Raw genomic sequence first — 17,274 nt, forward strand, 5'->3', positions numbered from 1 at the left:
TGAGAAAAATATCAGATGAAAAATACACGTAATAAAAAAATAAACACATTCCACAAAAATATTCTCAAAAATCAAGTGAAAACTATGCTTGACAATGTTACAAAAATAAAGAAAATGTATGAAAAATATTACCCCCCTCCCAAAAAAGTGAGGAAAAATACACAAATTAGAAAAATTGGGAAAAAAAACTATTAGAAGAAATATTGGGGAAAAATACAAAAACATTAGATGACAATACTGAATACAAAAAATGAGACAAAAATATACAAATTACACAGAACAGATGACAAAAAGGTAAAAAAAAGTCTCTGACAAAGAATAGACAAATATACTTTTGATAGAAATATTTGGAAAAAAATAAAATATTTAAGAAAATGACAAGTATTAAATTTACACAATAGGAAGGTTGAAAATCACTGGATTCCCCACCCCCCCCCCAAATTCTTCAACGCACATCAAAGGTTCCAGAAATTCCCCACTCATTTGATTCCATTTTAACACCTATTAAGATTATTCCATTTTGGGGTGTATACTAAAAACCAAAAACGATGCGTTCAAGTAAATCAAGAAATTTGAAGTTGTACAAGAGTGTTCCATTAATCCCGTTTGACGTGACGAATGCTAATTTTACTATTTGACTGAGGCGCCCTCTGCTGACCATATTGGGAAGGAGTACCCTCAAAATAAGACTCATGTATACTAAATATATTATTATTATTATTATTGTATTTGAATTGAAGAAACGTGCGATAAATTCAAGTCATCTCACGTTGTTTTCCAACAAGTTTTTATTCCACATTTCATTTTTGTTCCCATCACATGCTCGTGCTACGCTAAATAAAACAGTGTTAAAATCTTTGCTAGTCATTAGCATGTGAGCTGCACTTCGTCAGAGTCCAAACTAACATATTTACAGATGAATCTTAATTAGGAGCGACAAAATTTACTGCACACTTGATTAGGCATGGCCGCCATGACACAATATTGAAGTTGAGTGTTTTATTATGGTGACGTTTGCTAATATTTGGTTGCCTACAATTGATGTAGGTGGTGAGAACAACATGTTTGTGAGGCCATGTTTGTTGTTGTTGTTGTTGTCTACTGCGCTTGTGTCACCTGATTCTTCATTTCCTGCCATTTCTTCTCCCTCAGGCTCAGCTCGGCATCCGAGAACGCCGCCGGCCCCCAGTTTGTGATCATCTGATGGCCCTTGGAGCCTAAAAAAAAAAAAAAATATTAATTTGCATTGAGACACGTCTGGAAAGTGGCCAAGGCCTCATGAGCTGCTGAGGTGATGATATGCTACATATAGATTATTATTATAATAATTTCAATATTCCTCGAAGCATTATAATAAATTGTGCATGGGATTGGCAATGGTCTGAAACATTCCTAGAACCAAAGCGATAATGCTTAAAATATTACCAAAAATGGCTAAAAATATTCGATTAAAAATACACCAGTAACAGAATAAAATAACATTAAATACATTATACTGTATATAATGACTAAAATAAGAAAAATAATATTAAAATACAACAAAATATAAAAAGAATAGACAGAAGTACAAGATTTTCAAGAGAGCAAAAATACCTTTGAGACAAATATTTGAAAAAATAAAATACATGAAAAATATTCAAATATTAGATGAAAATTGGGAATTTTTCCAAGAATATATAGTATATTTGATGAAAAATAAGTATTACCAAAAAACAAATATAAAAAAAATAAAAAATATGAAAATTCAACAATATTGGAAAATATTAAATATTACATGAAAATGGAAATACTAAAAAAATAAAATACATGAAAAATATTCAAATATTAGATAAAAACGTTTGAGTTTTTCTAAGAATATATAGCATATTTGATGAAAAATAAGTGTTACCAAATAAGCTGAAATATTAAAACAAAAAAGTTGCAAATAGAAAAAACAGATGAAAATTCAACAATATTGGAAAATACTAAAATATTACATGGAAAAAGAATGGAAACAAATGATAAATTATATTATAAATAATATAATAGAAATTTCAAGTGTACAAGAAAATTGTGGTAAAATGTTGGATGTAAAAGAAAAATATTAAACATACCAAATAAATATATTCAATAAAATACACAGATATTAGAAGAGATTTGGTCAAATTCATGAAACGACATGACGAATTTTCAGCGTTACCTGGCTGAATGAGGCGCATGAAGCCCTCGTGTTCGGCCACTTTGTGCTTCCACGTCTTCGTGTTGTTGGTGGCATCCTCCAGCTTCTTCATCACTGTCTGACTCGCACCAAAATATATGATTATTATTATTGTAATAATCTACTCCTAATCGTATTGTGGCTGGGGTGTGCGTTATCAGACCTGGTACTGCTCCAGGGCCCCCTGCCTGTCCTGCTCCAGCTGCTCCAGCTGCATCATGGCGTCCCTCAGGGCACTTTCCTTGGCCAACTGCTCCTTTTGCAGCTCTTGCTTCTCGGCCTCCGTCTCTGAGATGGCTTGTTGCTGCCTCAGGTGGATCTCCTCCAGTTCAGCCCGCTTAGCCACCTCTTCTTCCAGCAACCTGCGCCAACCGCCGCCACCGTTACCCGCCAATGCTAGCGACGCGAAGTTCAGATAAAGTTCAACATCTAGTCCAAGGCCACTAAAGTTTTCATTTCTGGAATAAAAGACCTTTTAAAAGGCTTTTGCTATGTCACAATCATGCTAAGCTCTTGTCAAGAGTAACTAGTTAATTGAATTTGATTTACTTGTGTGCCATTATGTGTGTGTACAGATGATTTTATATATATAAATTTTTTTTATATACACACACACACAAACACACCACTTTGAACAGCGTCAGTGTCTGTCATATAGGCAAATTGTGCCGACATATCCTCTCTTGGTCAGGAAAATCAACGTCAGCATAGAGGAAGGAAGGTCAAAGAGGAAGTAGATTATGTGGCCGCTTGTGAGAGCAATCTTCCCAGGACATTTTACTCTGGTATTACTGTAATATGAACTGACTTTGTGTAGCATACGGAACCAACATACTTTTTTTTTTTCTTTTTGATAATCCAGCAACCAGATGAAGTTTCACAACATGGTAAAACCCAAAAAGTAATAACCTCACAGTCGCAGACAGTAAGTCAGGCACTTTGCTCTGAAGCTGCCATTTTTGTGTGATTATGGCCAATTTCAGGAGTCTTTCACAGACACGCACGTGTCGCCTGTTAGTTTAGCATGGCAGCAAAGTGTAATGATAGCTGGAATGGACTCTAGCACTCCCGCAACCCTTGTGAGGATAAGCGGCTCAGAAAATGGATAGATTAACAAATGCCATGAGAAAATCAGCAAGGAACAAGGAATTACTTTGGAATAATAAATATTGATAATACCATTAGCATTTGTTTCAGCTATTTTTTTACCATGGAGTATTTATGGTAATTTCCGGCCTATAAGCCACGACTTTATTAACACGCTTTCAACCCTGAGGTTTATGCGGTGATGCGGCTAATTTGTGCATTTTTTGCTCTAACGGCCGCAGGGGGGCACTCGAGCAGAAAAGGCCGGTGGAATATATGTGCCAAGGAAATAACTTTTGCCGGTCTGGCCTTGTTAGCGCCGCGCCCGCATGTTACTGCCGTGTCTCAGTGATTTTTACCAATATGTTTTTTTTTTTTAAACCGACCCTGTTAGGGCGGCACTAGCGTTAGCGTGCTGCTAGCGTTAGTGCGGCGGCGCTAGTGTTAGCGTTACCGCAGCAGTGCTAACATTAAACTCTCTGTGTACCGTCTTTTTTGTAAATATCTCGTATTTCAATGTGCGTTTCAATGTCGGCACTTGCGGCTTTTAAATGATATTTCCTTTACAAATGTACTGGGTGGAGAGTCACTGATGGTGTTGTGGTACACACGCCTGCCTTCGGTGTGGGCAGGGTGGGATCGATTCCCACTCAGTGATAGTGTGGATATCTGCCCTGCGACTGACTGGCGACCAGTTCAGGGTGTAGTCTGCCTTTCGTCCGAAGCTAGCTGGGATAGGCTCCAGCTTTCCCGCAACCCTTGTGAGGATAAGCGGCTTGGATAATGACATGACATACTGGGTGAGGCTTAAAACCAGGTGCGCTCTGTTGGCAAGGAATTACGGTAGATCTACGTCTCTAGGGTTTGAAACAGACATTTTAGGATCAATTGAAGGAAAAGGTCGTAGAGATTAGCAAAGGTGAAGTGTGACAGACAAATGCCCGTCATATTTTCTATTCGTTTTGCCAACTGACCTGGCCTGCAGCTTGCGGACGATCTCCTCATCCTGGCGGGCGCGCCGCTCGTCCTCCAGTGCGTCCTCCAGCCGCCGGTACATGTCCTCCATCTCGCGAACCCTCTGCAGGTACTGCTCCAGCTCCGTGGACTTCTGGGCCACCTGCTCCTCCATCTGCTGCCTCACCTGAACAAGTATAAAGAGCACACAAAAGGTGCGCTTATTGCTGCGCCCAAAGCGTGACGATGGTAGACACGCACCATCTTTTCTCTCTCCAGGTCCACCCTGTAGCGATCCTGGAGGTCGGCCTGGGTCCGAAGCCGCCGCCGCTCTTCCTCTGCTGCGTTGGCTGCTGCTTCCTCCAGAGCCTGATGACCATAAATTAGGTCGAAATTTCAAAAACAATCAACACATTGACTATAAATCAACTCACCAAGAGAAAATATTTTGAGGCAATTTAATCTGAGAAGCTCTAACAACATCTGCACTTCTACAAGATAGTTGGAATTTATGAACGTCCATTTGTTGGCATCTGTTCTAGTTCATCACAAGAGTTTCCATGGGCTTGTTCTTCCTTACCAATGTCATTCCCAGTTGCTTTGTGCACTACCAACACAAACATGGAAACAGAACTGTCCAATTGAAAAATATTCAGACAGCAAGAAGGCCCGATCCAACCTGTATTTTCAATTCAGTTTGAACCCAAGTGACTACCGTAATTCCCGACCTACAGAGTGCACCTGGTTATAAGCCTCACCCAGTACATTTGTAAAGGAAATACCATTTGGTACACACATACGCCGCAGCTGTGTAAAAGCTGCAAGTGCCCACATTGTAACCCAGATTGAAACACGAGATAATTACAAAGTAATATGGTACACAGAAAGAGTAGCGTGGCGTTGACAGATCCAGTTAAAAAACAAACAAAAAAAAAATTACCGCTAAAAAAAAAAAAAAAAAATCACTGACACACGCCAGGAACACAGCAGCAGCACGCTAGCAGAGTGCTAACGCTAGCGCAGCACTAAACATAGCCGGTAAAAGTCACTTCCTCTGCACATATATTCCAGTCTCACACTTACCTGTTCCGCTCGAGCGCCCCCCTTGCAGCCGTTAGAAAAAAAATGCGCAAATTAGCCGCATAAGCCGCAGGGTTGAAAGCGTGTGAAAAAAGTTGCGGCTTGTAGGCCGGAAATTACGGTAGTAACAAGGTAGTAAGACAACGCTGAGGATGAGTCGGCCATTTTGTGACTATGAAGCATTTTTTTATGTATGTGTATGACCGATATTTTATTCAGTATACACACACAGTATATAATGAGAACGAGAGCACAAAAGAACAATTAACAATGGTAACACACTAATAATGTCCCCTATTTACATCTGTACAATCTCCGTATGTGTGTGTGTGCTCTTTTTGTGCATTCATGCAGTCGCCAACTCAGCTCGACAAAAGAGTCGCACCTCCGTGCCAAGTGTTTTGTGCATTCAGCACCGAGACAAAATGTGTCAGCCGGTGAGCACACCACAGTGTCAGACGCACGCTCCCACGCACACACATGTTGTTCCCCCACTCGAGCCACAATGGAGTGAAACCCAAACGGGTTTCAGTGCACCAGTCAGTTTCACCCGGGGGAAAAAGAAAACCCCTTCGAGGATTAGTAATAATGTGTTGTTCCTGTTGATACTCAAATCTCATCTAATCTTTTTTACATCTGCGTGGTTTGAAAAAGTAACAAACCTATTTTGACAATATAAGGTTTAGAAAGTACAGTTAGCAATTATCAAATATAGGGAGTAAGAGTGAAATGGTGTCAGAAAAATAAAATACTGAGGTGAAGTACAGATTTCTAGTTAAGTTTAGTAATGAAGTACTTGTACTTGGTTAATTCCCACCGGAGTTGGTCGACTATTTATTAACCTCTCATCATGCTGGCGGCTTTCTTTTCCATCCATCCATTTTCTTTGCCGCTTATCCTCACGAAGGTCGCGGGGAGTGCCGGAGCCTATCCCAGCTGTCAACAGGGCAGGAGGTGGGCTACACCCTGAACTGGTTGCAAGCCAATCGCAGGGCAGATCGAGACAAACAGCCACAGTCATAATCACACCTAGGGGCAATTTAGAGTGTCCAATTAATGTTGCATGTTTTGGGGATGTGGGAGGAAACCGGAGTGCCCGGAGGAAACCCATGCAGGCACGGGGAGAACATGCAAACTCCACACAGGCGGGGCCGGGATTCAACCAGGGTCCTCAGAACTGTGAGGCCAACGCTTTACCATCTGTGCCCACCGTGCCGCCTTACTTTATTTTAGAGAGGAAAAGTTGGTAATGCCATAATGTCACGTTAGCGCCACTTTAGCGTGCTGGACGGTCCAGTTTGGGGATACGAACCGGAAAAGCCTGTTTAATGCCGACCCATCCTGCTTTTATCAGCATTCCTGCCCGACAGGAAATGGTAAATTATTCATGAGCTGGGGGTGTGTGGATGCGGCGGGAGGGGGATTTGCGCATGCTATTTGTATTCATGACGCGGCGAGAGCGAAGCGGCGTCGGTGCTGTTTGGATGAACGAGCGGACTGGTTAGTGCCACGTGAAGTCTTCATCCGCGTGCAAAGTTGCTCATCACCATAGAAAGCTGGTTGAGCATCTATTTCTACCTATTTCGAGGTAATCAAAGTAAAGAGGAAGCGTCCTCACCTTTCTCATGTCCTCCAGCTCACGCTGCTTGGCCTCGTTGGCCGTCTGCAGCTCGTTCATCCTCGCCCGCAGCTCCTCCTGGTCGGCCTGCTGCTTGAGGCGCAGCTCCCGACGTTTGCGGCGCGACTCGCGGTGCGGCGCCTGGCGGCCCGCTCGCAACAGGTTCAGGCACGTCTGGATGGCTACCGACAAACACGCGCGCACAAATATTACTCACAAAAAGGTCGGGCTATTGACCTTTTAGATGAACCTTTAATGCACTATAAACTTTCTTGGAGATCCTAATTTGACCTACAAACTTTTAAAAGGCACATGTCCAACTGTTTGTTTCAGAAAAGAATAAGTGTCACCAGTAACTACTGGAACAACTATTACATAATACAGTAACAACTATTGAGCAAAGCCGGTGGATACTTATGTACGTGTAATTCTTTTTTTTTAATTGCTAATATATGGATCCATATATCCATTGTCTTAGATGCTTAACCTCACAAGGGTCACGGGAGTGGTGGAGCCTATTCCAGCTGTCAATGGGCAGGAGGGGGGGTACACCCTGAACTGGTTGCCAGCCAATCGCAGGGCACATGGAGACAAACGGCTGCACTCACAATCACACCTAGGGGCAATTTAGAGGGTCCAATTAATGTTGCATGTTTTTGGAATGTGGGAGGAAACTGGAGTGCCCGGAGAAAACCCAAACAGGCACGGGGAGAACATGTAAACTCCACACAGATGGGTCCAGCATTGAACCCGAGACTTCAGAACTGTGAGCACAACACTTTCCAGCCGAGCACAAAAAAAAGCATGTCATTCTGGTGTGTGTATTTTGACGGCCTGAAACAATGATTCCATTTTGGAATAAGGCTGTATTATTACAAAAATGGAAAAAGTGAAGCGCTGTCAATACTTTGTGGATGCACAATATGTACCGTATTGTGCCTGTGTGGGCGAACGAGTCACTCACCCTGAACCCACTCCTGCTTCTTCTTCTTGTCCGACGCACTGATCTCAAAACTCTTCTGTGAGGATCTGATGAAGAAGAGACACTTCTTGCCCTCTTTGTCCGGCAGAGGCTACAAAAGGAGCACACCTCAGTTCTGTGTACTCCCGCCTTTTTTACTTTTTTTATTAAGTCACTTCTCCTTGCCTCCACACTGCAGTGCTCATCCAACAAGATGTCTCCCTTCTTCTCACCCTGGTCCTCGCTGACGTAGTAGGAAATGGAGTTGGGCTTCAGCGTGAACCAGCGTTCCATCCAGTTCTTCCTCTTGTGGCCTTTCTTCAACATGTAGCCCTGTGAAATGTATCAGAATAATAAATACCGCAATCATTTCCATGAATATGGATCTGCACTATTTGTCCAGCAGCCGGACGACAGCTACTTCCTCCCATTCGGGGCAAGATATCCACTGCATCTGGTTCCTCTCATTGCCAGAGAAACACGGGCATGACTCTGAATCGAGTGTACTTCATACATACAAGCTGGTATCTAACACAAATAACGCGCTTATCATAGCAGTAGCGAGACACTCTTTTAGAAGACAGTAAAAGCTGAATATTTTCTGCACTGTCAGATGTATTTCATCCATCAATTTTCTTTGCCACCTATCCTCACGAGGGTTCCGGGGAGTGGTAGGCTTGCAAACCCAACATGGCTGTTCCACAGCTAAATGTAAGCGATATTGTGATACATATTGATGTCAAACTATTTTGATCCCCATTTGATCACATTTTTGGACACCAGAAACACCGTTTATGGTATCGGGTAGTTTTTTTTCTTTTAATCCCTTCTCCATCCATTTTCTTAGCTGCCTATCCTCACGAGGGTTGCGGGTGAGTGCCGCAGCCTGTCCCAGCGGTCAATGGGCAGGAGGCCGGGTACACCCTGAACTGGTTGACAGCCAATCGCAGGGCACATAGAGACGAAACAGCCACACTCACAATCACACCTAGGGGCAATTTAGAGTATCCAATTAATGTTGGATGTTTTGGTATGTGGGAGGAAGTGTGAGTCCAACGCTTTCCAGCTGCACCGCCAGATTTTTTATTTCATCCAACAAAAATCACAACATGCTTCTGATTTCAGTCGTCGATGACGATCAAAGCTTTGAGATGTCGCTGCATCCTTTAGACGGGCAAAAGCGGACCCACCTGCTTGAGCACGTCCATGATGAGCTCCTGGTGGAGCTCGTGGATGCCCATGGAGAGGGTCTGCCGGTCCATGCCCTTGCTGAAGTGCCCGGAGCCCACTAGAGTGATGAGCTGCCACACGCTGATGCTCTGCTGCTGCTGCGAGAGCATCTGCAACTTGTAGTCCTCGAAGCGCTCCTCCACCCAGCTGCCCCCCATCGCCTCCGTCAGCTTACGCAGGAAATACTCCATCTTGAAAAAAATGCGGAGGTCCAACATTGCGCATGGATGCTGAGAGATGATGTCACCGAGCCCAAATCACAAGTACGGCAGAGTCGTTTGGAGGGAACACCCAAAAAAATCTTTGGGGTATTACTGATGTATGTTCATATACTTTTTAATACGATATGGCCCGCAAGCCATCAACAAAACGTTACAGAGCCTAGCAAGCTAGCACTAGCGCTCACGGGTAAACATGCTGCCATCCTGTTGAACACATGTTCTGGATCAAAGCAGCGAATTCCAACCTTTTTGGACTCAAGGAACATATTTTATAATTGAAAACTCTTACGACACACCAACATACAAAAATGTCACAAAAAGTAGATATACTGATTGCTGTATCGACTTACTGCCATCTAATAGAAGAACCATAAATTTGTTGTCACAATGCCTCAATGGCATAAATAGAGAGATACATTTATTGTGAATATATATATATATATATATAATATATATATATATATATATATATATATATGGAGGCCCTGTAGCTCAGTGGTTAGAGCACTGGTTTGATAAACCAGGGGTTGTGGGTTCGTATCCCACTGGGGCCTCCACTCCCTGAGAAGGGTTGCGTCAGGAAGGGCATCCGGCGTAAAAATTGTGCCAAACATATGTGCGTTCATCTGAGATGACACGCTGTGGCGACCCCGAAAGGGACAAGCCAAAAGAAACATATATATATATATATGTATTTTAAACAATTAAGGACACAAGTATGTACAGCAAATGAACAGGTCATTTAAATAAGTCTTGTGATTAAATCGATGATGGGTTCTTTTTTTTTTTTTTTTTTTGCTTATCGGGCCCAAAAATCCTCATTGTGTAAAGCAGGGGTGTCAAACTCATTTTTGTTGCAGGCCACATTTTACCTGCGGTTTCCTTCAGAGGGCCGTTATGACTACGAAAGCATAAAAATCTTTGACCGCCTCATCATATTTTCATATGAAAGTTATGAACTAGTTTTGGAATCAGAAATCAAGAGTAATGGGTTTTTCAAGTATTGTTTTGCAACACAAAAATGCTTGTAATATCTTAATGTTATCATTTCTATGATGTGACGAGTTGAAATTTTGATACAAATTTTAACTAAAATCAAGGTGGTTGATACAGATGATCTGCCTTCGAGGGCCACATAAAATCATGCGGCGGGCCGGATCTGGCCCCCGGGGCTTGCGTTTGACACCCGTGCTGTAAAGTCTAGTTTTAATACTTGGTCTCCTGGAATTCACATTATTTAATTGACAATGCATTTGACTGACTGTCTCGCAGCATTTTCAATCCTTTTGATGCATGATAGCATGAGGTAAAATGTTCGTCTGACAGTTTCCACAGTCTCTTTTTGTAATGCAGGATAGGATTTGTGGAAATGCTTGTGTCACAGTTTTTTTTGTTCTAAACAATAAGTTTGGACATCTGCCTCTCAGCAAAAGACACACATACTAAGTGCATAGAATACGAGCGGGTTTACTTTAACGATTAACTTCCTGCGATCGCCGATGTTTGTCTAAACCAAAATTTTCCCGCATTTGCAGCAGAAGAGGAAGTTTCCAACTTCCTGTTCGTGAATGACAATCAGCGACCGATCGCCTCAGCGACGGCAGCCACGCGTGCTCACCTCCTCCGTGACGATGACTGGCGGGTAGCTGTCCTCGGACAAAAAGTTAAAGATGCACCAGATTTTGAAGGCATCTTCATTGGAGATGAGCAGCTGGTTTTGGTCCAGGTTCTTCCTGGAGCATAAAGTCCAGCACATCCTGTCGAAGTCTTGACGGTCAAAGTTGTCCGTCACCTGCCCAAAATTCTCAATGTCAACCGGAGAACTTGGGTGTTATGTTTCCAAAAATCATCCCATCAAATAAGAATTGATTCTTTTTTCGCAGTTTTTTTTTTGTTTTTTTTAAGAATTTTTAGCATGATGACAAAAAAACTAATGAACCAATTTAAGAGACTTTGTGCAGGGGTGGAACTAACATTTTAGTCCAAATATGAATAATGGTATTTTCTTTTTGTTTGGGATTTTTTTGTTTTCCATTTTTCAAGTATTGTCTCCAGGTTTTTTTAATCAAAAGTCAAGTACATGTTTTTAAGGATTAAGAAAAAAACAAAACAAAATGGACATGCATGTACAGTGATGTTTTTTTAATTCTTTTTATTATCATCATCATCATGATTACTACTGTTATTGTTATTATGTCCATCTAATACACAAAGAAAAAATATTTTTGCTGTTTTTCTTGGTTAAAAAATAGGGATACACGTTTTCCCCTGGTGAATTTTAACTTGTTTCAGATAAACAAAACATAAATCCTAAAAGTATTCAATTATAGTAGTTTTCTATTGTAATTTTTTGGGGGGATGAGAGCATTTTTGAAAATTCCGATACACATTTTTTGTGAGACACTAAAATAGTAATAAAACAACTGTCACTGTCACACAAAAAAAGCGTTTATCTCCAAACGACATGCTTTTACATCACATAAACAAATATTTTTCAGTTGGAAATATATCTAAAAACTATATTTTAATGAATGTTCCATTATTGCTGTCCAAGAAAAAAAACCTTTTGATTCCTTTATACTTTTTAAAAAAGTTTTTCAATTGCTATCATGAATAAAAAAAAACATAGGGCCAACTTTTTCTTTTCCTAAATCAGGAAAATACATCAAATATTCCTTCTTTGTTTTCTTTGTTATTTCAGAAGTAATTTCAAAGCTAAATTAAATTAAATGTGGTCCCAGATGCTTTTTACATGACAATAAATATTTGAAAATATTTACTTGATTTTTTTCTCCTCATTTGTCCACAAATAAAGTCTTAATCTCAATAGCAAAAAATAAAAAATACCATGGAAGCAATCAGGCTCCAGCTGGTAGAGCTTATCTTTTGGTGTAATGTCAAAAAGGAGAAGTGCCTGGGTCAACAACAGCAAAAATAAATCGTACTGAACTTCCAGAGAAAATGTGTGGAACGCAGAGGGGAACACAAGCGTCACCATGGAGACGGCTAGCAAGCCCAGAGTGCACTCGGGTGGCTCACACAAAACATACTGACACAAAATGAGTGGACCGGAAGTTAAGTGCCTCAAGTAGTGTAGTAGCGAATCTGGTAGAAAACATTATAACGTGAGTTTCCTCACGGTGTAATCTAAAACTATTACCACAAATACACACACACAGGATGTGATGCAACACGCTATTGTGTTCTGTGGGGCTTAACGCTTGTGTGGAAACTTGTGCCACTCCACCCCAAAAGTTGAGAGCGGTACCTCCCTGAAAGATTAGCAAGCATGCGGGACAATCTTCTTCTCTCTTATGTTTTTTTGGGGGTTTTTTTCCAAACCAAAATAAAAGTAGTTCCTCTCGGCGCAGACGCTTCATTGGAAGATTTGCGTCAAAACCGTGCTGGAAAATGTTGCCGTTTCCATGGTTTCCAATGTTGCGATGGTCGTCAGCCACTTCACGCTGCCTGGAAAAGTGGCAATTTGTCTTTGTGTCGGGTCAAACGATACGAATGGGGGATAAGTTCATTTCCACAGCTTTTCCGCATGTTGCTGTTCTCCGTAAATGGCGCTGACACACAGTGTGAGCCAACGGTTTTCAAGAGTCCATTCATGTGCACAATGGGATGCCTTGTAGAGTCATGTGACCACATAGCAGGTTGGCTCACCCTGACACACACACGCACACAAAGTACTAAAAGTGACTGCCTCCTTGTGCACCACGGTGGAGTTTCCTCACTACAATGATGCTTTCACATCACTTTATCGACTGTACACTATGTACGTGGATGACAAGTATGTAAGCAGGATGATGATGACAACACATCCTGACTTTACATCACTACTTTTGCATTTCCTAACAGCATCGAAGGTCACACATAGCGAGAGAGAGTGCAAGAGTCACTCGAAATCAAGTGCGTTGACGTGTGTCCCAAAAAATGAATGACGATTTCAAATGTCCTTATGTTGACATAGAAACAACATGAAATCACAAAGGGAGAGCGAGCTTCTCTTGCATCATCAGCGAGGCACAAACACGTAGTACCACAAATGTACTGTTTGTAGAGCAATCGATCAGATAGATTGGTAGATCTGTAGGTGATCTTTTCTCTATCGGGGTCGCCACCGCATGTCATCTTTTACCATCAAAGCCTATCTCCTGCATCTTCCTCTCTAACCCCAACTGTCCTCATGTCCTCCCTCACAACATCCATCAACCTTCTCTTTGGTCTTCCTCTCGCTCTTTTGCCTGGCAGCTCCATCCTCAGCACCAGTCAACCAATATACTCACCCTCTCACCTCTGAACATGTCCAAACCATCGCACTCTAACCTTGTCTCCTAAACATCCAACTTTGGCTGTCCCTCTAATGAGCTCATTCCTAATCCTATCCAACCTGCTCACTCCAAGTGAGAACCTCAGCATCTTCATTTCTGCTTCCTTCAGTTCTGCTTCCTGTTGTTTCTTCAGTGCCACCGTCTCTAATCCGTACATCATGGCCGGCCTCACCACTGTTTTATAGACTTTCCCCTTCATTTTAGTCGAGACTCTTCTGTCACATAGAACACCAGACACCTTCCGCCAGATGTTCCACCCTGCTTGGAACCGTTTCTTCACTTCCTTACCACACTCTCCATTACTCTGTATTGTTGACCCCAAGTATATGAAGTCATCCCCCCTCACTATCTCTTCTCCCTGGAGCTTCACTCTTCCTCCTCCGCCCCTCTCATTCCCGCACATATATTCTATTTTACTTCGGCTAATCTGCATTCGTCTCCTTTCCAGTGCGTGGATCCATCTTTCTAATTGTTCCTGTGCCTGCTCCCTGCTCTCACTGCAGATCACAATATCATCTGTGAACATCATGGTCCAAGTGGATTTCAGTCTAACCTCGTCTGTCAGCCTACCCATTACTACCCCAAACAGGAAGGGGCTCAGCACGGATCCCTGACGCAGTCCCACTACCACTTCTGACACACCTACGGCACATCTCACCGCTGTTCTGCTGCCCTCATACATGTCCTGTATACTGATCTATAGATGATAGATAGCTCAATAGATCAAATGATCAATTGACTAATTGATAGGGAGGCAGGGAGAAAGTCAGACAGATATTGTAAATGAAAAGATTCAAAGCCATGTAAATTTCCACTATTTAAATTGCCTGATGAATTTCAGGTAAAGTTGATGTGTTCTACTAGGCCTTTCCTGACATTTCTTTGTGATTTCTATCAGAAGTGTGAAGGTTTGGACACTCACTCTGTTGTGCTATATTTTCTCCACTTGATGATGTCGGTCTTGACTCCGTTTCATGTTGCATTTCATTCCTTAAAAAGTACTTTATATCCTTCTTCGAACTGATTCATGTCAATAATAAGATTCTTCTGATGCTGTGGAAGCTCACCCTGAACCAAGGCTTGACAACCAAGGCAAGATGTTAGTACAAAAATGTCAGGAAAATCGTACTGGAACACCCAAACATTATTTGGGGTTAATGATAAATGCTTTAAATTTCAGGAATGTACTGTCTTTTAACACAAGTATACAAATGTATGTTTGATTCTGAACACACCCACATCCCCAGTTATAGGAGGGTGTGGACACTTATGCAAGCATATTATGTTAGTTGTTTGTCATTATATCCTCTCTCAAAAACATTTTTTTTCCTCAACTAACAGGTAATAGGCCACGATAAGGGTGGAAAAAGTTTTGAAAATTATCTTGGTCTCCTTTTTGTTTTGAATACCACAAGAACCCGGCATTTGAACAAGGATGTCTCGACTTTTCATAGCCACTGTAGATGTTTACATTTGCTGACCTTATCCAGGATAAACGTGTTGAGGTAAGGCATGTATCCCTGGTTGGAGACTGGGCCTTCGTCGTCATCTTTGAAATGTTCTTCCAGAGCCACGGGGTCGTGGGGGATCCTCATCACTGTACACAAGTTGTGCGACAACACCTGGATAAACATGGAGGGGGGCGGGGGGCGGGAAACAACAACATGGATCTGAAGTGTTTTTGTGTTTGGATCACATGAATGAATTATATCAAAATGATGTCAGGGTCACTGTGGAGGGAAGAAAAAAAAGTCAACAGGCTAATGTAAAAAAATGTCCATTTTTAATGTGGACTCTCTCAATTCTTATCTTCTTCACGGTGCGAGTCACATCTGTTATATTCAATTTACTGTGCTAGTTTTATTTTAAAAAGGCAAAGGAAATTTTTATTTTGCATTAACAATAAAAAAGACATCTATTTGTATTCATTTTAAGGTATGACTGACTTTTACTTTTTTTCTTTTGTATCAAATAATGTCATTTTTCCAAAGTTTTTTTTTTTAAGTTCACATCCGTTCTTTGGTTTCCATTTTAAAAAGGTAACTCATATTTTTCAGGCTATATAAGATGTTATTTTTTGTCAATTCTGTTTAGTAGAAACAAACTCTTTATTTTCCATTTGAGAAAGAAAGTTAGTCAGTTATTTAACTAACTTGGCGTTAGTTAGTTAGTAGTTAGTTAGTTAGTTAGTTAGTTAGTTAGTTAGTTAGTTAGTTAGTTAGTTAGACTACACTTGTTGCAGTATTTTTTTTAGTTCATAACAGAGTAAGTAAAGTCAAATGAATTCCATTATTTTCTTAATTGAAGATTAGCGGGAAACTTGTATTTTGGGATGGTATATTAGCTCTATCGTGCCACAGTAAACGTGAAATATGAATTAAAAGTCTGAAACTACAAACGTTTTCCTGCCGAATTCCTCAAGCTTACCTAGCGAAACTCAAGTGGTTAAACTTTAGCTCGCTGATGACTTTTCTGTGAATAATTGTATATAAAATTGGATTAAAAAGTAAACTGTCGTTGTACTTGCCTTGGGACTATCGACCATTTTCCGGCTTCCGAGTAACAAATTTTCGCTTTAAACGTCGATATTCCCAACAATAACGAACTGTTTTGTGGGTGGAAAAATAAGGTGACAACTAAACGTTTCATTTTGGGCCGTTTAAGAGGAAGTTTAAAAAAAAAAAAAAAGTCGTCGCGTTGTTTTGCTTTACCTTGAGCTGAGATTTGGACACTTTCCCACTCTTGTCCACGTCCAGGGCCGTGAAGGCGTGCCAGATGGACTTTAACAACTCGTCCCGCAGAGACATCACCGTGCTCGGCTCGGTTCGGTTCAGGCTGCGTCGACTCGGTCTCTTCTTCTCCTCTCCGCCTTCTGCCACACTGATCCGATCTACGTCTCTCTCTCTCTCTCTCTCTCTCTCTCTCTCTCTCTCTCTCTCTCTCTCTCTCTCATAGGCACAATAAAACGGGATCCAATCGGAATCTAATTTGTCTCGTATTGATGGCGGATGATTGCTTCAAGTATTTCCGAATGAGTGTTGTGTTGCGTTCACGTGCCTTCTGGGAAAAAACAACAACTTTCATATAAATTATTCATGATGGGTGCATTTACAATTTATGAGCATCCCCCGTTCAGCTAGCAAGCAGGATGGAGAATCAAGGAGAACGAGCAGATTTTAATGTATTGTACACGTTTGTGATTCACAGATTTTTTTTTAAATTTGAGATGGTGCTATGGTAATTCAAAGTTAGATTTTATAATTACAGTCCATCCATCCATTTTCTTAACCGCTTATCCTCACAATGGTCGCGGGGAGTGCCGGAACTTACCCCGGCTGTCAACGGGCAGGAGGCGGGGTGGGTACACGCTGAACTGGTCGCCAGCCAATCGCAGGGCACATAAGAGACAAACGACAGCCGCACCTAGGGGCAATTTAGTGTCCGATTAACGTTGCATGTTTTTGGGATGTGGGTGGAAACCGTAGTGCCCGAAGGAAACCCACACGGGCACGGGGAGAACATGCAAACTCCACATGGGCGAGGCCGGGATCGAACCCAGGTCCTCAGAACCATGAGGCCAACGCTTTACC

General features: G+C 41.6%; 1 protein-coding gene across 1 annotated transcript; it reads right to left on the bottom strand.

Moving 5' to 3' along the window:
• Window positions 1-770: 770 nt before the first annotated feature.
• swap70b (switching B cell complex subunit SWAP70b) lies at window positions 771-16,695 on the bottom strand. Its single transcript, XM_061823305.1, has 12 exons — window positions 16,396-16,695; window positions 15,166-15,306; window positions 10,966-11,139; window positions 9,087-9,317; window positions 8,083-8,229; window positions 7,900-8,008; window positions 6,936-7,117; window positions 4,499-4,606; window positions 4,258-4,424; window positions 2,361-2,559; window positions 2,180-2,276; window positions 771-1,217 (listed from the first exon to the last, which is right to left on the bottom strand). The coding sequence occupies exons 1-12, from the start codon at window positions 16,489-16,491 to the stop codon at window positions 1,099-1,101; spliced, it is 1,770 nt and encodes a 589-aa protein (XP_061679289.1). The 5' UTR covers window positions 16,492-16,695; the 3' UTR covers window positions 771-1,098.
• Between the last annotated feature and the right edge of the window lie 579 nt (window positions 16,696-17,274).

Source organism: Syngnathoides biaculeatus, chromosome 6 (genome assembly GCF_019802595.1).
Source record: "Syngnathoides biaculeatus isolate LvHL_M chromosome 6, ASM1980259v1, whole genome shotgun sequence".
In the NCBI taxonomy this organism is placed as follows: Eukaryota; Metazoa; Chordata; class Actinopteri; order Syngnathiformes; family Syngnathidae; genus Syngnathoides; species Syngnathoides biaculeatus.